This window comes from Oncorhynchus tshawytscha, linkage group LG15, assembly GCF_018296145.1.
Source record: "Oncorhynchus tshawytscha isolate Ot180627B linkage group LG15, Otsh_v2.0, whole genome shotgun sequence".
Lineage (NCBI taxonomy): Eukaryota > Metazoa > Chordata > Actinopteri > Salmoniformes > Salmonidae > Oncorhynchus > Oncorhynchus tshawytscha.
This window is the reverse complement of record NC_056443.1, coordinates 32,532,836-32,557,835: the sequence shown is the minus strand read 5'-3', so window position 1 is coordinate 32,557,835 and position 25,000 is coordinate 32,532,836. Positions and strand designations below refer to the sequence as shown.

Here is a 25,000-nt window from a genome sequence, read left to right as displayed (position 1 = left end):
AGAGAGAGCAAGAGGGAAGTGAGAGAGCAAGAGAGAGAGAGAGAGGGATGAGAGAGAGAGAGAGAGAGAGAGAGAGAGAGAGGGGGATGAGAGAGAGAGAGAGATATAGAGGGATGAGAGAGAGAGAGAGAGAGAGAGAGGGATGAGAGAGAGAGAGAGAGAGAGAGGGATGAGAGAGAGAGAGAGAGAGAGAGAGGGGATGAGAGAGAGAGAGATATAGAGGGATGAGAGAGAGAGAGAGAGAGAGAGAGGGATGAGAGAGAGAGAGAGAGAGAGGGAAGAGAGAAAGGAGAGGAAGAGCGCAAGAAAAAAGGGAGGAGAGAACAAAATAGAACAGAGGAGAGACAACAAGAGACAGATAGAGTATAGGGGAGACAGACAGAGTATAGGGGAGACAGATAGAGTATAGGGGAGACAGAGTATAGGGGAGACATATAGAGTATAGGGGAGACAGACAGAGTATAGGGGAGACAGATAGAGTATAGGGGAGACAGATAGAGTATAGGGGAGACAGATAGAGTATAGGGGAGACATATAGAGTATAGGGGAGACATATAGAGTATAGGGGAGACAGATAGAGTATAGGGGAGACATATAGAGTATAGGGGAGACATATAGAGTATAGGGGAGACAGATAGAGTATAGGGGAGACATATAGAGTATATAGGGGAGACAGATAGAGTATAGGGGAGACAGATAGAGTATAGGGGAGACAGATAGAGTATAGGGGAGACAGACAGAGTATAGGGGAGACAGATAGAGTATAGGGGAGACAGACAGAGTATAGGGGAGACATATAGAGTATAGGGGAGACATATAGAGTATAGGGGAGACAGATAGATTATAGGGGAGACAGACAGAGTATAGGGGAGACAGACAGAGTATAGGGGAGACAGATAGAGTATAGGGGAGACAACTAGAGTATAGGGGAGAGACGGAAGACAGAAACATGGAGGACAGGGAGGAATTGGCTGAATGCCTCCAAGGTGTTTTGTTTGTCTTCATTGCAGACCACCCCACCTGTTCCCCCCCCCCTTCACCAGCTGACACAGATGTCCCACCAAGAAACCAAGAGAGATTTAGGGAGCGAAACAACGATAAATAAAAAAATTAAAGCAGGAACATTTCAAATCAACAGCTGGTGCAGAATTTTATTTTTCTCAGATAGCATGTGCCAGTGTGTTTGGAAGCGTGCCAAATTGACTAGTTGACGCTTAGTTGCACCTAAAATCCACACACAGAGGTTTGGTAGGACTGTACTGGCCCTCATTGACAAACCACTCATGTCTCCTTCCATTGTGGCTCTCAAACCATGCTAGTCCCTCTAGAAGTGCAGGTCTCTGTCCAAACATAGATGTACAGGATATGGAAGAATGCATTGTAATATTCCAATAGAAGTGGCAATATGTGATGTGAAGACCTATTTACCCTCCAAAACAACATGTCTGTCATTTTCTTTGGTTTATTTTAGTATTTGCCAGCAGCATACCACCCTGCATACCACTGCTGGCTTGCTTCTGAAGCTAAGCAGGGTTGGTCCTGGTCGGCAGCATACCACCCTGCATACCACTGCTGGCTTACTTCTGAAGCTTCTGAAGCTAAGCAGGGTTGGTCCTGGTCGGCAGCATACCACCCTGCATACCACTGCTGGCTTGCTTCTGAAGCTAAGCAGGGTTGGTCCTGGTCGGCAGCATACCACCCTGCATACCACTGCTGTCTTGCTTCTGAAGCTAAGCAGGGTTGGTCCTGGTCAGCAGCATACCACCCTGCATACCACTGCTGGCTTGCTTCTGAAGCTAAGCAGAGTTGGTCCTGGTCAGTCCCTGGATGGGAGACCAGATGCTGCTGGAAGTGGGGTTGGAGGGCCAGTAGGAGGCACTTTTTCCTCTGGTCTAAAAAAATATCCCAATGCCCCAGGGCAGTGATTGGGGACACTGCCCTGTGTAGGGTGCCATCTTTCGGATGGGACGTTAAACGGGTGTCCTGACTCTCTGAGGTCATTAAAGATCCCATGGCACTTATCGTAAGAGTAGGGGTGTTAACCCCGGTGTCCTGGCTAAATTCCCAATCTGACCCTCATACCATCACGGTCACCTAATAATCCCCAGTTTACAATTGGCTCATTCATCCCCCTCCTCTCCCCTGTAACTATTCCCCAGGTCGTTGCTGCAAATGAGAATGTGTTCTCAGTCAACTTACCTGGTAAAATAACAGAGAAATAAAGTAAAAATTATTCCTGAAATGCAAGTCTGTTTCTCACTATAGTGTACTATAACAACGGAAGCAGAAAAATATTTCCCTCCAAAACAACATGGCCGCCTTCTTCTCTGTGGTGCTTCTCTTTGTACTAGTCTCAAAATGTCTGCAGCATATCTACTCTAATCTCCCCCAGACCTAGATAAATTTACCTTGGTCAGAGTGGGAGTCAGTCCGTGCCTCGGTACACACAAACACCCCAATTTTCAGGTCCACATTACATGGTGTGTGTGTGTGTGTGTGTGTGTGTGTGTGTGTGTGTGTGTGTGTGTGCGTTTGTTTGCCCTCTTGTCTTCCACAGTACAGCTCAGAGGACAAAGCCAACCACAGGAGAATGGGTTACTCATCTTTCTGGTGATCCTTCTTTTCTTGTATTTCATGTTACTCTGTTATGCAGGAGACTATACTAGATACTGTGTACTGTCAGTGTATAGACTCTGTATTTTATGTTACTCTGTTATGATGGAGACTATACTAGATACTTTGTACTGTCATTGTATAGACTAGCTGGTCTGACTGGTCATGTGTAGTATGCTATTGTGTGTACTTTATATGACACCTGTGTCTGATTTGAATATCTGCCTGGTTTATAGGGGTAGTGATCAATCATTCCTCCTGTCATGAGGGGTGGAGGACCAATGGGGGGAGGGAGGGGCTCTAGGTATACATCAAGATAGAAACTGTTTATTAGAAAATGCTTGTTACAGACTGTTTGTAAGAGACTGCTCGTTAGAGACCGTTCTCTAGAGACTGCTCACTAGAGACTGCTCGTTAGAGACTGCTCGTTAGATACCGTTCGCTAGAGACTGCTCACTAGAGACTGCTCGTTAGAGACCGTTCGCTAGAGACTGCTCACTAGAGACAGCTCGTTAGAGACGGCTAGTTATAGACTGTTCGTTAGAGACTGCTCGTTAGAGACTGCTTGTTAGAGACTGCTAGTTATAGACCGTTCGCTAGAGATTGTTCGTTAGAGACCATTCACAAGAGACTGCTCACCAGAGATTGATCGTTAGTGGCTGCTCATTAGAGACTGTTCGTTAGAGACTGTTCGTTAGAGACCATTCACTAGAGACCGTTTGTTAGAGACCATTCGCTAGAGATTGTTCGTTAGGGCAATGCACACATACTGGCTGCCCCATACACACACAGAAGCACATGCACATGCACACACACACACACACACACACACACACACACACACACACAAACACAAACACACACACACACACACTCAGGAGTAAGGATGCATAACTGACTAAGATACATGCGGGCAGACATTCCACTGTGTGGCTGATTTGAAGTGTAACAGTGTTTTTAACTATGTTCTTGTACAGTGTGTGTACACATGGACAATATGACCTTGGAGAGGGCGACGGACGAGGGTGAAACCCATATGGACGGCGTGAGGTCTCCGAGTGTGTGATTTTCCACTACACTGCTCTGAATGCGAGGCCCAACCCACACATGTTTATGCATACACTGCCACATGTACAGTAGCATACACGCCCAATGAATACAATCGGCCAATACAATTACACGATGAATCCAATCAGCCAATACAATTACACGATGAATCCAATCAGCCAATACGATTACACGATGAATCCAATCGGCCAATAGCCCTTGAAGTATTCAACACTAGATAGGTGTGTGTGTGTGTGTGTGTGTATGTATGTTTATTGTATTTGTGTGTCTTCCGCCTTTACCCAAACACACTTTCTATCGTCGTTCCACCCGGGTCGGGGAAATAAGGCAGGCAACTGCATCAGCTCTTGAAATATGAATGGCTTTAATTAAATGGGCTCTCTTAACCATCTGGCCCTGGGATTGGGGCTTGCTTAATGAACTGAGTTTCTCTGAGACGTGCCCCACTCACTGATAACACAACAATAACATCATGATCTACTGTGCTTCTCTAGGCAGTCAGAAAACATGGCTGTGAGACAGAGGGAATGAATGAGAAAGAGAGAGAGAGAGAGAGAGAGAGAGAGAGAGAGAGGAGGAAGGGAGGGAGGGAGGGACAGAGAGAGAGTGAAAAAGCACGAGAGAGACAGACAGAGAGAGAGAGAGAGAGAGGAGGGAGCAGGGGGGGAGGGAGGGACAGAGAGAGAGTGAAAGAGAGCGAGAGAGACAGACAGAGAGAGAAAGCGTGAACCTGAGTGATAAATGCAATGGTTACGATGCGGCACTTTGCATTGAGCAGGGCTCCAGGCGCTTAATGATGTTTGTGAACCAGTGGCAGCGCCCAGAGATTTCCCTCTCAACACCCAGCAGGACAGAGAGGAAAGAGAAAGAGGAGGAGAGATGAGAGGATGTCTCACTGCAGCCAAATCAAGAGACTTCCCTCTATGCATGCTAATGCTAGCTGAACACTGCTATATCTCTTCAACTATTCTCTATGCATGCTAAGGCTAGCAGCACCTTGCTCCATCTCTCCAACTCTTCTCTAAGGATGCTAATGCTAGCAGCACCCTGCTCCATCTCTCCAACTATTCTCTATGCATGCTAATGCTAGCAGCACCCTGCTCCATCTCTCCAACTATTCTCTATGCATGCTAATGCTAGCAGCAGCTCCACTCCAACTATTCTCTATGCATGCTAATGCTAGCAGCACCCTGCTCCATCTCTCCAACTATTCTCTATGCATGCTAATGCTAGCAGCACCCTGCTCCATCTCTCCAACTCTTCTCTATGCATGCTAATGCTAGCAGCACCCTGCTCCATCTCTCCAACTATTCTCTATGCATGCTAATGCTAGCAGCACCCTGCTCCATCTCTCCAACTATTCTCTATGCATGCTAATGCTAGCAGCACCCTGCTCCATCTCTCCAACTATTCTCTATGCATGCTAATGCTAGCAGCACCCTGCTCCATCTCTCCAACTATTCTCTATAGCAGCATGCTAATGCTAGCAGCACCCTGCTCCATCTCTCCAACTATTCTCTATGCATGCTAATGCTAGCAGAACACTGCTATATCTCTTCAACTATTCTCTATGCATGCTAAGGCTAGCAGCACCTTGCTCCATCTCTCCAACTCTTCTCTAAGGATGCTAATGCTAGCAGCACCCTGCTCCATCTCTCCAACTATTCTCTATGCATGCTAATGCTAGCAGCACCCTGCTCCATCTCGCCAACTCTTCTCTATGCATGCTAATGCTAGCAGCACCCTGCTCCATCTCTCCAACTATTCTCTATGCATGCTAATGCTAGCAGCACCCTGCTCCATCTCTACAACTATTCTCTATGCATGCTAATGCTAGCAGCACCCTGCTCCATCTCTCTAACGCTTCTCTAAGGATGCTAATGCTAGCAGCACCCTGCTCCATCTCTCCAACTCTTCTCTATGCATGCTAATGCTAGCAGCACCCTGCTCTATCTCTTCCATTTCACTCTCTCAGCCTGCGCCTCACACATACATGTTGCTTGATCTCTCTCTCCTTTTACCTCTGGCATCACATATTAAAATCAAATGAAATGTTATTTGTCACACGCTTCGTAAACAACAGGTATAGACGAATAGTTGAGTGCTCATTAGTACCTTTGCTCTTCCTACCTTTAAATAACATGCTATATTTCTCTCATACCCTCCCCTTCTCTCATACCCTCCCCTTCTCTCTCTGTGACTTTAAGTGACTGTCTGTCTCTGTGACTCTCTCTCTCTCGCTCTCTCTCTCTCTTTGTCTCTCTTTGTCTCTCTTTGTCTCTCTCTCTCTCTCTCTCTCTCTCTCTCTCTCTCTCTCTCTCTCTCTGTCTCTCATAGCATTACTAAATAACACAGACTTTAGCTTAGCCTAAGTTAGCAGTAGTGCTGCTCTATGACACAGAGTGTGGAAGGAGTTGGGGAGTTTAGTGACTAATTCAACATGATTGTGAAGCCATTTTCTGCACTTTCTGATCTACAGTCTCCGAGCTTTACACGGCCATCTGCTAACTTTTGTTCCCCTCTTTTTTTTTGGTGTCAGGTTAGCAGCGAGTCAACGTAGCGCTGGGGAGTCAACGTAGCGCTGGGGAGTCAAAGTAGCGCTGGGGAGTACATGCTAGCTTTTGCTGGGGAGTCAACGTAGCGCTGGGGAGTCAACGTAGCGCTGGGGAGTCAAAGTAGCGCTGGGGAGTCAACGTAGCGCTGGGGAGTCTGCGTGTGCTGTGACTGCGTGTGCTGTGACTGCGTGTGCTGTGACTGCGTGTACGAGGGAGGCAGTAGACTGACATAGCCTCCTTTTGGAAGGGTTATAGTGCTTTGGCCAATCATTTAGGGGCGGCAGGTAGCCTAGTGGTTACAGCGTTGTAACCGAAAGGTAGCTGCAAGTATCAAAAGTGTAAGCTTTCTGTGTCTGGGACAGAGACTAGTATACTGCAATTCATTTTAGCAATTGAGAAAAGATAGATATTATAAGATAGAAATGAGAGATATAGATAACGTGTGTGGTGAAAAAGGTAGCTGAGAAACATACACACTGAGGACGGCCACAGCTTGTTCTATCTCAACCAGCCTATTAGTGGGTCCATTACCTCTAAACCCTGGCTGGTTTTCCCCGTGCCACAGAATACATCTACTAGGAGAAACATACACACTGAAGAAAGCAGGGGCAAAAAGGACACACACACACACACACACACAGAACTGATCCTCCTTTAAGATTGTGTGTAGTGGTCACTGTTCTGATTCTATACTCGTCTACCATTCATCTACCTTGCCGTGTTTGACCTTGACGTTGTTTTCCACATAGAGCAATAGAGAGACCACAGAAATACAAAGCACAATTCAGAACTGATCTTTCTGCCAGAGGAGAGTGATGGCATCTTAATAAGGGAGGATGGGCTTATGGTAATTGCTAGAGCGGGAATCAGTGGAACGGTATCAAATCCATCAAACACGTGGTCTCCATGGTTTCCATGTGTTTGATGGCGTTCCATTCTCTCCATTCCAGCCATTACTTTGAGCCATCCTCCCCTCAGCAGCCTCCACTGCTCTCTATAGCAGTAATCAAAAACTTTCATTTCAATCTTTTCCAACAGTGTGTCTTTTTTTCAACTCTTTCTCTTTTTGACCTCAGTGGACTTGATTGATAGGCAGACCCAGTTTTGATCTAATCTACCTGTCTCATATTGATTCCTTCTTTCCAATTACTTTAAGAGCAGACCAAATTGAAACAAGCCTTTAATTGCGGCTAATTTGGCCCGTAAATGGTCAGCTATTGTTCCGAAAGAGAGGCCTTAAATCCCAGCTGCCCCCAGCCCACACTGAGTAGACCTGAGTCATCTGACATACAAAGTGTTTTTAATCTACATTAAGTAGCCTCAATGTTCTCAGAGAATGGCTTAATTAAAAAGCTCATTTGAGACACCCAGAGTTGAACATTGTGTCTGTCAGGTCTGGATCGGTCTATCTGTCTGGATCTGTCTGTCTGTCTGGATCGGTCTATCTGTCTGGATTGTTCTGGATCCGTCTGGATCTGTCTGTCTGTCTGGAATAGTCTGTCTGTCTGTCTGTCTGTCTGTCTGTCTGTCTGTCTGTCTGTCTGTCTGTCTGTCTGTCTGTCTGTCTGTCTGTCTGTCTGTCTGGATCTGTCTGCCTGTCTGTCTGTCTGTCTGTCTGCCTGTTTGTCTTTCTGTCAGACAGATTGACAACCTGTAGGTCAAGTTCCGGTCTCGTATCACCTTTATAGAAATGTAGTTAGATTAGGAATTATGAAAATATGGACTTTATTTGGACTGCAGATGTGACAAGGTTTGACTTCCCCTCAGATAAACTGTGGGACACAAAGCCTTGAAACATTGCACAAGGAAATCACAGAAGATTTACGCAATTTGAATATCCTGATCTTCAGCCACTCGTAAAGTCACCATGCTCAGGCTTACAGTCTTAAAATGGCCAAAGCTTTGTTCTATCTCAACCAGCCTATTAGTGGGTCCATTACCTCTAAACCCGTGCCACAGAATACATCTACTAGGGCTGCAGATTCAGCAATGGCTTGATAAAACAGCTTGCCACACAATACCAGAGTTGTGGTTTTGATTCTAAAATCACATAATACAGTGTGTAAACAGGAAGTGTCTTTAGGTGATAGTGTGTCCTAAACCAAAGGTAGAAACAGAGCCTAAGGAGGAAGCTAAGGTAGCATGCTTTGGCGTATCTTCCATCCCTTTAAAATCTACAAGAGAATCAGCTCCACGTGCAAACCACTGATTATAGACAAATAAACCACCGTCAGACAGTGAATCCTCATGGATCCATCTGTACTGCAGTTAGCTTGTTCTAGAATCTAGCTCAATGCCTTCGAAGGATACGATGGAACATGGAAAAGTAGGGGGGGGGCAAAAAAATAAAGATTACGTAGAAAATCAATCCAACCAGGTAGATGAACAGTAGGTTTAGATGAAATTCAACTAGCAAGGGGACGCGGTCCAAAGAACATACCGGAAGATTAACTACCAAGGCCTTGATCTAATATGGAAATAAATTCAAAAGGGTATTACATCTACTCAAACTTAATCAAATTAACCCAGGTCTTTCAAGACGAGACGAGGAGCGTGCATCAAAGGCTAAAGCAAAACCTGCCTGTGCTTCAGATTATATTCACTTGATGAATGCATACATGGTCTCAAATTAAATTCAACCTGCACTAGCTGCAGTATTCATGTCCAGAGGGCATATCAAACGCTCCCTAACGATCCAGACCTCACTTCCCTGTTCAAAATCAACCTTAAAAATCCAACTCACACCCAGAACGCACAATACCACCTGCTTGCTCTACACGCAAGAACTCCTACACGTTGGGAAGTAAACATCTACATCAATCTGTATCTACCTCGATGTTCACCTGTATACTCAGTGTAGAATATATGTCTCAATGTGTATTGCACTTTATATCTGCTCTCTAGTGTTTGCCCCTACCATTTTCCATATGCTCTGCCTCACCGACACTGCCATCCGGCGTGGTCCTCTCGTAGCTGTCCTCGGGCAGGGGCAATGCACCCAGCCTGGGGCCCCCCGAAGAGCTCTTGCTGCTGGGCGTCTCCGACTCCTCCAGCCCGCTGTCGTAGCAGCTCTGCAGCGATCCCTGCTGGTGTGGGTCCTGGGGTTGGCTCACCACCGAGAAGGTCACTCGGCGGAACGGCTACAAGAGAGAATAAGATGGCGTCGGGGTCACTAGCTGGACTATAGGAGGGAGGGAGGGACGCCCGGGCAAAGGGGATTCAATTCCGTAGCACAGAGAACAGGAGGTTAAGTTTAAAAAGTGTAGGGGATACAGTTGAAGTATAAATTAGGTAAACATAGAGGGTTGGGAATACTGTATGTGTACCATACAGCAGGAGGAAGGGAGTACTGTACCATACAGCAGGAGGATGGGAGTACTGTATGTGTACCATACAGCAGGAGGAAGGGAGTACTATATGTGTACCATACAGCAGGAGGAAGGGAGTACTATATGTGTACCATACAGCAGGAGGAAGGGAGTACTATATGTGTACCATACAGCAGGAGGAAGGGAGTACTATATGTGTACCATACAGCAGGAGGAAGGGGGTATTGTATGTGTACCATACAGCAGGAGGAAGGAGTATTGTATGTGTACCATACAGCAGGAGGAAGGGAGTATTGTATGTGTACCATACAGCAGGAGGAAGGGAGTACTATATGTGTACCATACAGCAGGAGGAAGGGAGTACTATATGTGTACCATACAGCAGGAGGAAGGAACTATATGTGTACCATACAGCAGGAGGAAGGGAGTACTATATGTGTACCATACAGCAGGAGGAAGGGAGTACTATATGTGTACCATACAGCAGGAGGAAGGGAGTACTATATGTGTACCACAGCAGGAGGAAGGAGTACTATATGTGTACCATACAGCAGGAGGAAGGAGTACTGTACCATACAGCAGGAGGAAGGGAGTATTGTATGTGTACCATACAGCAGGAGGAAGGGGTATATGTGTACCATAAGCAGGAGGGGGGTATTGTATGTGTACCATACAGCAGGAGGAAGGGAGTATTGTATGTGTACCATACAGCAGGAGGAAGGGGGTATTGTATGTGTACCATACAGCAGGAGGAAGGAGTATTGTTGTGTACCATACAGCAGGAGGAAGGGAGTACTATATGTGTACCATACAGCAGGAGGAAGGGAATACTGTATGTACCATACAGCAGGAGGAAGGGAGTATTGTATTGTACCATACAGCAGGAGGAAGGAGTACTGTACCATACAGCAGGAGGATGGGAGTACTGCCTGTGTGTACCATACAGCAGGAGGAAGGGAGTATTGTATGTGTACCATACAGCAGGAGGAAGGGAGTATTGTATGTGTACCATACAGCAGGAGGAAGGAGTATTGTATGTGTACCATACAGCAGGAGGAAGGAGTACTGTACCATACAGCAGGAGGATGGGAGTACTATCAATGTTACCATACAGCAGGAGGAAGGGGTATTGTGAACTACCAGGTAGTACTGTATGTGGGGGTATTGTGAACTACTAAGGTAGTACTGTATGTGGGGGTATTGTGAACTACTAAGGTAGTACTGTATGTGGGGGTATTGTGAACTACTAAGGTAGTACTGTATGTGGGGGTATTGTGAACTACTAAGGTAGTACTGTATGTGGGGGGTATTGTGAACTACTAAGGTAGTACTTATGTGGGGGTATTGTGAACTACTAAGGTAGTACTGTATCCGGGGGGTATTGTGAACTACTAAGGTAGTACTGTATGTGGGGGGTATTGTGAACTACTAAGGTAGTACTGTATGTGGGGGTATTGTGAACTACTAAGGTAGTACTGTATGTGGGGGTATTGTGAACTACTAAGGTAGTACTGTATGTGGGGGGTATTGTGAACTACTAAGGTAGTACTGTATGTGGGGGTATTGTGAACTACTAAGGGAGTACTGTATGTGGGGGGTATTGTGAACTACTAAGGTAGTACTGTATGGAGGGGGTATTGTGAACTACTAAGGTAGTACTGTATGTGGGGGTATTGTGAACTACTAAGGTAGTACTGTATGTGGGGGGTATTGTGAACTACTAAGGTAGTACTGTATAGGGGGTATTGTGAACTACTAAGGTAGTACTGTATGCAGGAGGGGGGTATTGTGAACTACTAAGGTAGTACTGGGGTACTGTGAACTACTAAGGTAGGGTATTGTGAACTACTAAGGTAGTACTGTATGTGGGGGTATTGTGAACTACTAAGGTAGTACTGTATGTGGGGGGTATTGTGAACTACTAAGGTAGTACTGTATGTGTGGGGGGTATTGTGAACTACTAAGGTAGTACTGTATGTGGGGGTATTGTGAACTACTAAGGTAGTACTGTATGTGGGGGTATTGTGAACTACTAAGGTAGTACTGTATGTGGGGGTATTGTGAACTACTAAGGTAGTACTGTATGTGGGGGTATTGTGAACTACTAAGGTAGTACTGTATGTGGGGGGTATTGTGAACTACTAAGGTAGTACTGTATGTGGGGGTATTGTGAACTACTAAGGTAGTACTGTATGTGGGGGTATTGTGAACTACTAAGGTAGTACTGTATGTGGGGGTATTGTGAACTACTAAGGTAGTACTGTATGTGGGGGGTATTGTGAACTACTAAGGTAGTACTGTATGTGGGGGTATTGTGAACTACTAAGGTAGTACTGTATGTGGGGGTATTGTGAACTACTAAGGTAGTACTGTATGTGGGGGTATTGTGAACTACTAAGGTAGTACTGTATGTGGGGGGTATTGTGAACTACTAAGGGAGTACTGTATGTGGGGGGTATTGTGAACTACTAAGGGAGTACTGTATGTATACCATAAGGGAGTACTGTATGTATACCATAAGGGAGTACTGTATGTATACCATAAGGGAGTACTGTATGTATACCATAAGGGAGTACTGTATGTATACCATAAGGGAGTACTGTATGTATACCATAAGGGAGTTGCTAGACCTTTTTTACACTTCAAGTAGAAGTAAGGGTGTTAACTTGTTTGCGAAGGGTCTGGTCGCCAAACGCTAAGAAATCACGCTCCAAGCTACACATCATATGCCGAGCACCTGTCCACAGACAAACAAGAGATAGGAGTGGCTAACACAGGGGATAGTATTTTATGGCTGAACAATAACATCCCAATGCCCAAACTCCTTCTAAAGGACATGTAGACAGTACACGGAGGAGCTTTCACTTCTCTGAGAGCATCTGGAAACCCGCAGGGGTGAATACAGCAGCTCACTCTTTTATTTAGCTAGGCAAGTCAGTTAAAGAACAAATTCTTATTTTCAATGACGGCCTACCAGGGAACAGTGGGTTAACCACCTGTTCAGGGGCAGAACGACAGTTTTGTACCTTGTCAGCTCAGGGATTTGAACTTGCAACCTGCCGGTTACTAGTCCATCGCTCTAACCACTAGGCTATCCTGCTGATGGTGTCTCAAGTACAGCTAAGGAAGAGGGAAGGATGCTGCGGCTGAAAGAGGACAAGGTGAGTAAACTCCTTATGGGAGGTGTGTGATAACACTGGAGCTAAGAAGAAGGAGCGATAGGTTTGCTTTACTGCAAGTTGAGAAATGCTTTGCATGAACAACTGATGAGGCTTGAGGACAGGGTGTACTACAAATCAGTGTCCATCACGATAGGTCAACATTTGTGAGAGAGAGAGAGAGACAGTGAGAGAGAGGGAAAGAGAGAGATAGACAGAGAGAGAGAGAGACAGAGAGAGAGAGACAGAGAGGGAGACAAAGAGAGACAGCGAGAGAGAGAGAGAGAGAGAGAGAGAGATAGAGAGGATGACAGAGGGAGGCAACAAATTAACGGCTAGTTTGGTCATTACCAGAATAAATGGAATAACAACTACATAATGAGATTCATTAATTTGATACAGTCACAGTTCCACTGTAGCTGTGCATCTCCCCTCCTGACACCCCTTGGACCTCTCGTCTCCTCTCCCCTCCTCTCGTCTCCTCTCCCCTCCTCCTGTCTCCTCTCCCCTCCTCCCATCTCCTCTCCCCTCCTCTCCTGTCTCCCCTCCTCCTCTCCCTCCTCCCCTCCTCTCTCCCCTCCTCTCTCCCCTCCTCCCATCCCCTTCCCCTCCTCTCTCGTCTCCTCTCCCCTCCTCCCATTTCCTCTCCCCTCCTCCCGTCTCCTCTCCCCTCCTCTCTCCCCTCCTCCCGTCTCCTCTCCCCTCCACCCGTCTCCTCTCCCCTCCTCTCTCCCCTCCTCTCTCCCCTCCTCCCGTCTCCTCTCCCCTCCTCTCTCCCCTCCTCCCGTCTCCTCTCCCCTCCTCTCTGCCCTCCTCCCCTCCTCTGCCCTCCTTCTCCCCTCCTCTCTCCCCTCCTCCCGTTTCCTCTCCCCTCCTCCCGTCTCCTCTCCCCTCCACCCGTCTCCTCTCCCCTCCTCTCTCCCCTCCTCTCTCCCCTCCTCCCGTCTCCTCTCCCCTCCTCTCTCCCCTCCTCCCGTCTCCTCTGCCCTCCTCTCTCCCCTCCTCTCTCCCCTCCTCCCGTTTCCTCTCCCCCCCTCCTCCCGTCTCCTCTCCCCTCCTCTCTCCCCTCCTCCCGTTTCCTCTCCCCTCCACCCCTCCTCTCCCTCCTCTCTCCCCTCCTCCCCCTCCTCCCGTTTCCTCTCTTCCCTCCTCTCTCCCCTCCTCTCTCCCCTCCTCTCTCCCCTCCTCCTCTCTCCCTCCTCCCCTCTCCTCTCCCATCTCCTCTCCCCTCCTCCCGTCTCCTCTCCCCCTCCTCTCTCCCCTCCTCCCATCTCATCTCCCCTCCTCTCTCCCCTCCTCCCGTCTCCTCTCCCCTCCTCTCTCCCCTCCTCCCGTCTCCTCTCCCTCCTCTCATCTCCTCTCCCCTCCTCTCTCCCCTCCTCCCGTCTCCCTCCCCCTCCTCCCGTCTCCTCTCCCCTCCTCTCTCCCCTCCTCCCATCTCCTCTCCCCTCCTTTCTCCCCTCCTCTCATCTCCTCTCCCCCTGTCCTCCCTCGTTTCATTCTTCATCACAAGAATATTAAACAGGGAAGGGGCCCATTATTCAAACCATTTTCTGTCTTTGTATCATTGCTCTTGTCCTTTTCTCCTCTCTCTCTCTGACTGTTATCAGTTATTACAAACCATTATTAACAATTGCAACGTTAATATGCACCGTGCTTCCAAACCCTGGAAATGGTTTGTGAACTACAGCTAAGAGAGTACTGTATGTATACCACCATTGCAGACAAAGAAACATACCTGACATCTCCATCAAAATGTCTTACACACACACACACACACACACACACACACACACACACACAGGTCCCTACAGAAATGACACCCCTTTAGTTATTGTGGCATGGAGAAACAATTATTGTTTCAAGCGCCTCTGAATCTCAGGCAACGACAGGAGGCTAGAGACTCTAAATCCATTGGGGAACAGTGTCCTCCTCCTCTCTGCATGTTAAAATTGGCATTCATTTCTGTATTTCTTTCTCCAGTTCTTCTCTCCCTGGCTAATGCAGCAATCTTAGCACTAAATCATGTTTCCATATCATTACAATCAAAACTCAACAAATGAAGTGAAATAAATATTCATAGGAATTTCACTTGGATAGTCAAACATTTGTTGCATAATTAAAATTAAGGCCCAGAAGGGTGGTCGCATTATTACACTGCAATAATGACGTTTAAATATCAAAACCTATTCCACCCCTCCTCGCCTCGTTCCAAGACAACAAAGGTCTGAGCCGTGCGTGACATCGATCCCAAGCTTGAACGAAGTGGTGGTTTAAACAGCAGAAGCAAATTCAAACCTATACTCTGGATCATACATCAGGTGGGTCTAATCCTTAATGCTGATTGGTTAAAATCGCATGCCAGCCAGTGTCGATTCCACAAGTTACCCCTGGTTAAATCTATGATGTTGAAATGCCTTTTATTTACTCTTTTCAGTATGACTGTGCAATCCACTGTCTCATCAGCCCAGGCGGCAATTTATAAACCTGTTTGGACCTGAAATGTATTTTCCGAATGAAGCGACTGTTGCTAAATTAATTGGTAGAGAGGTGGTTGTGAGAGAAACACTTGGACGAAGCAAAGAGAGGAAGATTGAGTCTGAGAGAAAAAAGGGAAGAGAAAAAAACGAGAAAATAAATAAATAAATGTGGTTCACCTGCGTTTCCTTCTATTTTCTGGGAAAACAAAATTATAATTTGTTTTCGGGACCAAAATGGAGTGCACAAACACACACACACACACACACACACACACACACACACACACACACACACACACACACACACACACACACACACACACACACTGAAATAGCCAGAGGGTCTGTTGAGATTTTATAAACACCCATTTCTCCTCTAAACACATCAATTGCATAAGAAGCCATTTCTTTCCAGACTACATTGTTTCCTAGTGTGTGTGGTGGCAGCACCTGTGAAACAAGGCAACAGTAAGCATGTCGTCCCCCATGAATGATGCAGACCCCCCACCCCCACCCTCCTAGGGTCCAGAACGTAGAAGGGTCACAGAGGGATCTGTCTAGGAGTGTCACGTGCAGAGAGGAAAGGGGAAATAAAGCCTCCCTCCTTCCCTCCATCCATTCTTCATTGTTGTTGACCAACAGTAGTAATCCAATCAGATATCAGAACTACACGAGGTAACATAACCTCAATGAGACAATCGGGGTTGATGAGAGCAAAGCAGCGAATGCTGAATTCCTAAAACAACACATAGGAATTTATTGCAAAGAGTTATTTCGGGGGTTGGCTTCCCCTACATACAGTCACTTCGGGGGTTGGATCCCCCTACATACAGTCACTTCGGGGGTTGGATCCCTCTACATACAGTCACTTCGGGGGTTGGATCCCTCTACATACAGTCACTTCGGGGGTTGGCTCCCCCTACATACAGTCACTTCAGGGGTTGGATCCCTCTACATACAGTCACTTCAGAGGTTGGATCCCTCTACATACAGTCACTTCGGGGTTGGCTCCCCCTACATACAGTCACTTCGGGGTTGGCTCCCCTACATACAGTCACTTCGGGGTTGACTCCCCTACATACAGGCACTTCGGGGTTGGCTCCCCTACATACAGTCATTTCGGGGGTTGGCTCCCCCTACATACAGTCACTTCGGGGGCTGGCTCCCCCTACATACAGTCACTTTGGGGGTTGGCTCCCCCTACATACAGTCACTTCAGGGATTGGCTCCCCCTACATACAGTCACTTCGGGGGTTGGGTCCCCCTACATACAGTCACTTCGGGGGTTGGCTCCCCCTACATACAGGCACTTCGGGGGTTGGCTCCCCCTACATACAGTCACTTCGGGGTTGGCTCCCCTACATACAATCACTTCGGGGTTGGGTCCCCTACATACAGTCACTTCGGGGTTGGGTCCCCCTACATACAGGCACTTCGGGGTTGGGTCCCCTACATACAGGCACTTCGGGGGGTTGGGTCCCCTACATACAGTCAATTCGGGGTTGGCTCCCCCTACATACAGTCAATTCGGGGGTTGGGTCCCCCTACATACAGTCAATTCGGGGGCTGGCTCCCCCTACATACAGTCACTTCGGGGGTTGGGTCCCGCTACATACAGTCACTTCGGGGGCTGGCTCCCCCTACATACAGTCACTTTGGGGGTTGGGTCCCCCTACATACAGTCAATTCGGGGGCTGGCTCCCCCTACATACAGGCACTTCGGGGGTTGGCTCCCCCTATATACAGTCAATTCGGGGGCTGGCTCCACCTACATATAGTGCGTTCGAAAAGTATTCAGGCCCCTTCACTTTTTCCACATTTTGTTACGTTACTCTAAAAGTAATTAAATAGTGTCTTGCCCTCATCAATATAAACACAATACCCAATAATGACCCAGCCAAAACAGGTTTTCAGAAATGTACGTAAGTATTCAGACCCTTTACTCAGTACTTTGTTGAAGCACTCATGGCAGTGACTGCAGCCTCGAATCTTCTTGGGTATGAAGCTAAATATCTAAAAACACCTGTATTTGGGGAGTTTCTCCCATTCTTCTCTCAAGCTCTGACAGGATGCTGCACAACTTTTGTCAGGTCTCTCCAGAGATGTTCGATCCGGCTCTGGCTGGGCTACTCAACGACATTCAGAGACTTTTCCCGAAACCACTCTTGCGTTGTCTTGGCTGTGTTCTTCATGTCATTGTCCTGTTGGAAGGTGAACTTTCACCCCAGTCTGAGGTCCTGAACACTCTGGAACAGGTCTTCAAAAAGGATCTCTCTGTACTTTGCTCCGTTCATTTGTCCCTCAAACCGGACTAGTTTTTCAGTCCCAGCTGCTGAAAAATATCCCCACACCATGATGCTGCCACCACCATGCTTTATGGTTTTATGGATGGTATTGGCCAGGTGATGAGTGGTACCTGGTTTTCTTCAGATGTGGCGCTTGGCATTCAGGCCAAAGAGTTCAATCTTGGTTTCATCAGACCAGAGAATCTTGTTTCTCAGGGTCTGAGAGTCCTTTATGTGCTTTTTGGCAAACTCCAAGCAGGCTGTCATGTGCCTTTTGCTGAGGAGTGGCATCTGTCTGGTCACTCTACCATAAAGGCTGATTGGTGGAGTGCTGCAGAGATGGTTGTCCTTCTGGAAGGTTCTCCCATCTCCACTGAGGAACTCTGGAGCTTGGTTACCTCCCTGACCAAGGCTCTTCTCCCCAATTGCTCAGTTTGGCCAGGTGGCCAGCTCTAGGAAGTGTCTTGGTGGTTCCAAACGTATTCCATTTAAGAATGATGGAGGCCACTGTGTTCTTGTGGACATTCAATACTGCAGAAATGTATTGGTACCCTTCCACAGATCTGTCCCTCGACACAATCCTGTCTCTGAGATTTATGGACAATTCCATTGACCTCATGGCTTTGTTTTTGCTCTGACATGTACTGTCAACTGTGGAACCTTATATAGACAGTTGCCTTTCCAATCAATTACATTTTCCACAGTTGGACTCTAATCAGTTGTAGAAACATCTCAAGGATGATCAATGGAACAGGATGCACTTGAGCTCAATTTCAAGTCTCATAACAATGAGTCTGAATGCTTATGCAAACAGGGTACTGTTTTTCTATAAATTTGAAAACATTTCTAAAAATCTGTTTTTGCTTTGTCGTTATGGTGTATGTGTGTAAATGTACGTCATTAATTTTATAATAAGGCTGTAACATAACAAAATGTGGAAAAAGGGAAGGGGTCTGAATGGACTGTATGACTGGACAATAATCAAGACAAGATAAAAGTAGAGCCTGCAGGACTTGCTTTGTGGAGTGTGGTGTCAAAAAAGCAGAGCATCTCTTTATTACAGACAGACCTCTCCCCATCTTTACAACCATTGAATCTATATGTTTTGACCATGACAGTTTACAATCTAAGATAACGGCAAGTAATTTAGTCTCCTCAACCTGTTTTCACCAGCCACACCATTCATTACCAGATTCAGCTGAGGTCTGGAACTTGGGGGATGATTTGTACCAAATACAATGCTCTTAGTTTTAGAGCTGTTGTTGTGTCTTTGGCTATGCCGGATTAAGTGATATGACATGCTATTCTATAAAATAATTTCTCCGCAATTAATATTACCTGATTGAGCTAATCATGTAAATGTAATTAACTAGAGAGTCGGGCACCACAAAATAATATTTATAGAGCTGTTATCTTCCAAATGAACTCTTAAAGACCTAGTAATATTTTACATCAATAGCAGTCAATATTAATCGTCATCTTAATTCAGTCTCATCTGAAAGTTGTAAATTCTTGGTTATCTGCACGAACCCTGGCTAACAAGTTGAATCAGTAATACAAAATTGGGTTTAATGATTTATTTACAAAAACCTAACTAATCACACAGAATTACACATACATATAAAAAAATCAAAACATGATTACCAATTATGTCATAAAGGAAAACGTCACTAGCGGGCGGAACAGATATGACAGCTGGTCACACAAAAGAAAAGGGGCTGGGTTTGAGTGAAAGAGCGGGACTGGGGAACAAAGGGGAGAAGCTGTGCTATCGTAAATACAGTATCTTATGAATGATAAATTACTGCTCATATGGAAAAGGAAAATGCAATATATATTTACTCTGAGCTGCACTTCGGTAGGTTGGTGGTAGATGGAAGGCCGTGTTGCCCAACCGAGTCCTTTGTCTCTGCTGGTAAATTGAATACATTTCAGTAACGTCGTTGTGTGGTAGACGGGATATTCTGTCTGTTCCTTCCTAAGCCTTGTTTTCAGCGGCTGTTGCTAACTCAACGGCTAGAAGGTATCACTTCTGTAGTGAATTAGAGTTCAAAGTTCATACCATTCGCAACCAAAGCTCACGCTGATGTTGGCTTCGTTCTGTAGTTATTATCTGAACCATTCTGACATCGGACCGTCGTCCTCGCGTCCTCGGAACAGCAGGTTATATTGTCGTCAAGGCTTTATATAGGAAGGGAGAGGAGGGCGTGTTTTATTTTTTTTTTTAGCCCATGTCCATTCACAGGGGCGGGCCACTGATTGAGCAGAGCTCTACTTTATGAAAACCCAAATCTCACATTTTAGAAGCTAAAATCACATCATCCCATCACAAATAATTTCATATTCAAACATTTACATTGAACCACAATTCCATCTGAATCCGATAACTCTGATGTGTAGACTTTCTACTGTAGAGTTTATGTCATCTTATCATTGATGAGAATGTCTCAGATGACAACCGAACCAACATCATATTCATTAAGTACCACCGCATATGTTCAATTGGTCGGATTACCAGAATATAGTTCATTTCCCCCCACCTTCTGATGTTCCCAGAATCTCTATGTTAACCAAGGGGTTTGCAAATGTAACATCAGTAGGGTAGAGAGAGGAAAAAGGAGTGAAGAGGTATTTATGACTGTCATAAACCTACCCCCAGGCCAACGTCATGACTCTGTTCAAGACCAGTTTATTACAACACAGACCGCTAATCTTTGTTCAGGCTTTTAGTAACTTCATTAGCTGTGGTTGCTGATGCGTATATGGTTGAATCATAAGCATACATGCACACACATGCTTTGTTTAATGCCAGTGGCAGGCCATTGGTAAACATAGAAAATAGTAGAGGACCTAGAAAGCTGCCCTGAGGTACACCACATTTTACATGTTTGACATTAGAGAAGCATCCATTAAAGAAAACCCTCTGAGTTGTATTAGAAATATAGCGCTGAATCCACAATATGGCTGAGGTGGAATAGCCATAACAAATACGTTTTCTCAATAATAGGTTATTGTCAATAATATCAAAGGCTGCACTGAAATCTAATTGTACAGCTCCCACAATCTTTCAACCAATCATCAGTCATTTGTGTCAGTGCAGTACATGTTGAATGCCCTTCTCTATAAGTGTGCTAAAATTATTTTGTCAATTTGTTTACAATTAACAACAGCGCTACAGGGTCTCTGCTATCCTCTCTGGCCCCGGCTAGCGCTACAGGGTCTCTGCCATCCTCTCTGGCCCCGGCTAGGGCTACAGGGTCTCTGCCTTCCTCTCTGGCCACAGCTAGCGCTACAGGGTCTCTGCCTTCCTCTCTGGCCCCGGCTAGCGCTACAGGGTCTCTGCCTTCCTCTCTGGCCCCCGGCTAGCGCTACAGGGTCTCTGGCTTCCTCTCTGGCCCCAGCTAGCGCTACAGGGTCTCTGCCTTCCTCTCTGGCCACAGCTAGCGCTACAGGGTCTCTGCCTTCCTTTCTGGCCCCGGCTAGCGCTACAGGGTCTCTGCCTTCCTCTCTGTCCCCGGCTAGCGCTACAGGGTCTCTGCCATCCTCTCTGGCCCGGCTAGCGCTACAGGGTCTCTGCCTGCCTCTCTGGCCCGGCTAGCACTACATGGTCTCTGCCTTCCTCTCTGGCCCCGGCTAGCGCTACAGGGTCTCTGCCTTCCTCTCTGGCCCCGGCTAGCGCTACAGGGTCTCTGGCTTCCTCTCTGGCCCCAGCTAGCGCTACAGGGTCTCTGCCTTCCTCTCTGGCCACAGCTAGCGCTACAGGGTCTCTGCCTTCCTTTCTGGCCCCGGCTAGCGCTACAGGGTCTCTGCCTTCCTCTCTGTCCCGGCTAGCGCTACAGGGTCTCTGCCTTCCTCTCTGGCCCAGGCTAGCACTACAGGGTCTCTGCCTTCCTCTCTGGCCCGGCTAGCGCTACAGGGTCTCTGCCTTCCTCTCTGGCCCGGCTAGCGCTACAGGGTATCTGCCTTCCTTTCTGGCCCCGGCTAGCTCTACAGGGTCTCTGCCTGCCTCTCTGGCCCCGGCTAGCGCTACAGGGGCTCTGCCTTCCTCTCTGGCCCCGGCTAGCTCTACAGGGTATCTGCATTCCCCTCTGGCCCGGCTAGCGCTACAGGGTCTCTGCCTTCCTCTCTGGCCCCGGCTAGCTCTACAGGGTCTCTGCCTGCCTCTCTGGCCCCGGCTAGCTCTACAGGGTCTCTGCCTGCCTCTCTGGCCCTGGCTAGCTCTACAGGGTCTCTGCCTGCCTCTCTGCCTGTACGACCGATTGAACGCCAGCCATGACAGCCATGGGTGATTGAACGTCTCAGTCATTCTAGCCAAATGAACAGACTAAACTGAACTAGTCACAGGTTACTGGGATATAATGTGGTCAGTCTGAGGTTGCTGTGGTTGGCCGGCTCAGGCTCCCAGGCTAGATCCTGAATCTAAAGTCAAAACACATGCCAGCCTACCGGTACGTGTCATACTGGGGCCTGGAGCCAATAAGAAAGCTGTTTTGTTGTGCTGTTCACGTCAATAACGTGTGACCTCCGATTTTATTTTCATTTCCTCCTGAAGCCCCTAATTGAAAGAGCTGAACAGTTGTCAGGAATAGTTGATTTGTGCTTGAGTTGATCTATTGTGTTATCTCAGCAGAACACAGAATGAATGAATAGCAGATTGTCTTGACAACAATATATTTATGTTCTGCATTCTTATTAGTACCACAACAACCAATCAATAGAAATTAATCACTATACAGGAATGTCGATTAAGATGTGTGTGTGTGTTAGCTTGAACAACTGTTGGTATACTGCTATGACGTTCTTGTTCAAGTCATAAAGGCACATGCGATATACATATGGAATACATAGTGTTTCCTTCTCCCTCCTTCCATGTTAACACTACATTATCATCCTATGTCCTAGATCCCCACTGTTATTCTTCTACATTATCATCCTATGTCCTAGATCCCCACTGTTATTCTTCTACATTATCATCCTATGTCCTAGATCCCCACTGTTATTCTTCTACATTTATCATCCTATGTCCTAGATCCCCACTGTTATTCTTTGAATAAGACTTTGCCATGAACCAAATTCTAGCAAATTACTGAATTCACAATTAAGCTTCTCTGGAGCTTGTGGACTGAGAACGGAGGGAGTGACGGGACAGAGGGAGGGATGGATGGAGGAATAGAGAGGTTGAAAACATGCTGTGTGTAATTTCAACTGAACATGCCCGTGGCGGTTGGTGGAGACCCGCTAGCAGGTAATAGAGGTGTGGCCTGACTGGAGCTGAGGAGAGTAAACATTAACTACAGCATCCACTACTATCACTGTAGCCAAGCACAGAAGAAGGAGAGTTTGACAGATGGAGAGAGGGAGAGAGAGAGAGATAGGGGGAGAGGGAGGGAGACAGAGAAAGATACGAAGGACGACAGATGGGGAAAAAAAGAGAACGACGTGGAAGGTGAGTGCGAGGAAAAGAGGGATAACGGATAGAGAGAAGAGGAGGAGTTAGTGACACACAAGTGACACACGAGTGAGGTCATGATTTCCAGAAGTGGCAGCCGGTAATTAAGTTGCCATGTTCCATTTTTAATGGGCAACCCGACAACGACCCACTACACACAGCCACCTGAGACTCACAAAGTAAGTGCTAGCCCCTCTACACAAACACTGGGCCCACATGGGAGGTTAGCTTAGCATTATTAATGTACTGGGTTAGCTTAGCATAGCTAATGTACTGTAGTGGGCTAGCGTAGCATAGGTCATGTACTGTAGTAGCAACATGGATAATGGTGCTGAATGTGAAATGGGAGCTAGTCATAGTAAAGAAATAGAAATGGATAAGAAAGCACATTCCTGCTTGAGTTACATGAAACCAACACGGTACGAATTCATGTCTGAGTGCAGATCAATTGTGACTTGATGAGCAGGTGTTAGGTTCTGTTTGTGTGCTATTCAGTTACATCACTTTAATTACTAGCCTCTCGGCTTACCCAGGAAACAATCTGAGTTGAACTCATCTCGGACCTCAGATGGCCTAGAGGGATGGATACAGATACCCCAACACGGTTGACTCTTCACCTGTTTTGGTGGAGCCCTGAGGAGGGTAGAAGGTGGGTAGGATGGGAGTAAGAGACTCTGAGGTTAGGGCAGGGAGGGGGTGTGGTTAGAGGGGTATAGGGGTGCTGCCTCGTTGTCCACCTGGGGAATCTCAGGTATCTTGCTCCCCATGAGTGATAGCGTTGACCCCGTCAAGCTTGGTTTCTCCTCTCGACCTCCGCCTCTCTTCTTCTACATCTCCCAACACTCCTCCTCCACACACATTCCACCCACACCGGGTCTGCTTTGTTCCAAGCACCAAATGAAAAAGTCAAACAACACTCAAGACTACGTGTCTTGTTTCGGTCTTTGGCCTCTGAGTCAAAAGAAATGCGCGCACGTGTTTTCTGTTTCACTTCAGTGGATCTAAAAAATGTTCCTAGACAGAGAGGCTTTCAGACACATTGGTGCCTTTTCAGCCATAAATCCTCTCACTTGTCCAGAGTGTCCAGTGTCTCTGGGATCTCTGTGCATTGTTGCACATGTTGGGTAACGCTGTAATGGAGGTGAATGCTAGCCTTTCACTCCCGGGAAGTGGCTCCGACTCGCTCTTTGAAAGCCCACAGGTGTACCAAAGTTTGTTTTCCTGTAGTCAGAGAAGTTATTCAAATCACCCTCTACTGATTAAACGACTCACCTCAATTCTGCTACCGTTAGTATCTTCTTCTTACTCTTTGACTGACTTGCCTTGTTAAATAAAGGTTAAATAAATAAATCAAATAAAAACCTGCTCTGTTTCTATCAGGTGGTAATTTTATGATCTAATGGCATGATATCAATCAAATGCCCTTGAATAATTGTGCTAATAACATTAGTGTTGCTCCCTTGGAGTTTTTATTGACCTTTCATCACCTTGTTAAGCTGGGGGAAAATATAACGAAATATATGGATGAATATATCATTAAATATATAGATGAAAATATCATGAAATGTAAAGATGAATATATACTTAAACATATAGATTAATATACATTTAAATATATATGAATATATAATTAAATATATAGAGGAATATATAATTAAATATATAGATGAATATATATTTAAATATATAGATGATTAAATCATCAAATATATAAAGAAATATCGCATAAAATATATAGATGAATATATACTTAAATATATAGATTAATATATCACTAAATATATAGTTGAATATATCATGAAATATAGAGAAGAATATATCATGAACTATATAGAGGAATATATCAATAAATATATAGATGAATATATCATTAAATATACAGAAGAATATCTTTAAATATATAGCAGAATATATAGTTAAATACATTGTTGAATATATCATTAAATATATAGAGGAATATGTGACTGAATATAAAGAGGAATGTATCATTTAAATACAGTGCCTTGCGAAAGTATTCGGGCCCCTTGAACTTTGCAACCTTTTGCCACATTTCAGGCTTCAAA

At 46.1% G+C, this 25,000-nt stretch overlaps 1 protein-coding gene across 2 annotated transcripts in view; it reads right to left on the bottom strand.

The window, feature by feature from the left end:
- The window catches only part of LOC112247247 (protocadherin-7-like), a 251,672-nt gene that overhangs the window by 119,847 nt on the left and 106,825 nt on the right, over nucleotides 1–25,000 (bottom strand). The window contains exon 2 of one of the 2 annotated variants that reach the window (XM_042298463.1): nucleotides 9,154–9,376. In XM_042298463.1, coding sequence (XP_042154397.1) covers nucleotides 9,154–9,376 — 223 coding nt within the window. The remainder of the gene's footprint in view (nucleotides 1–9,153; nucleotides 9,377–25,000) is intronic. The other variant, XM_042298464.1, reaches the window with a different exon arrangement.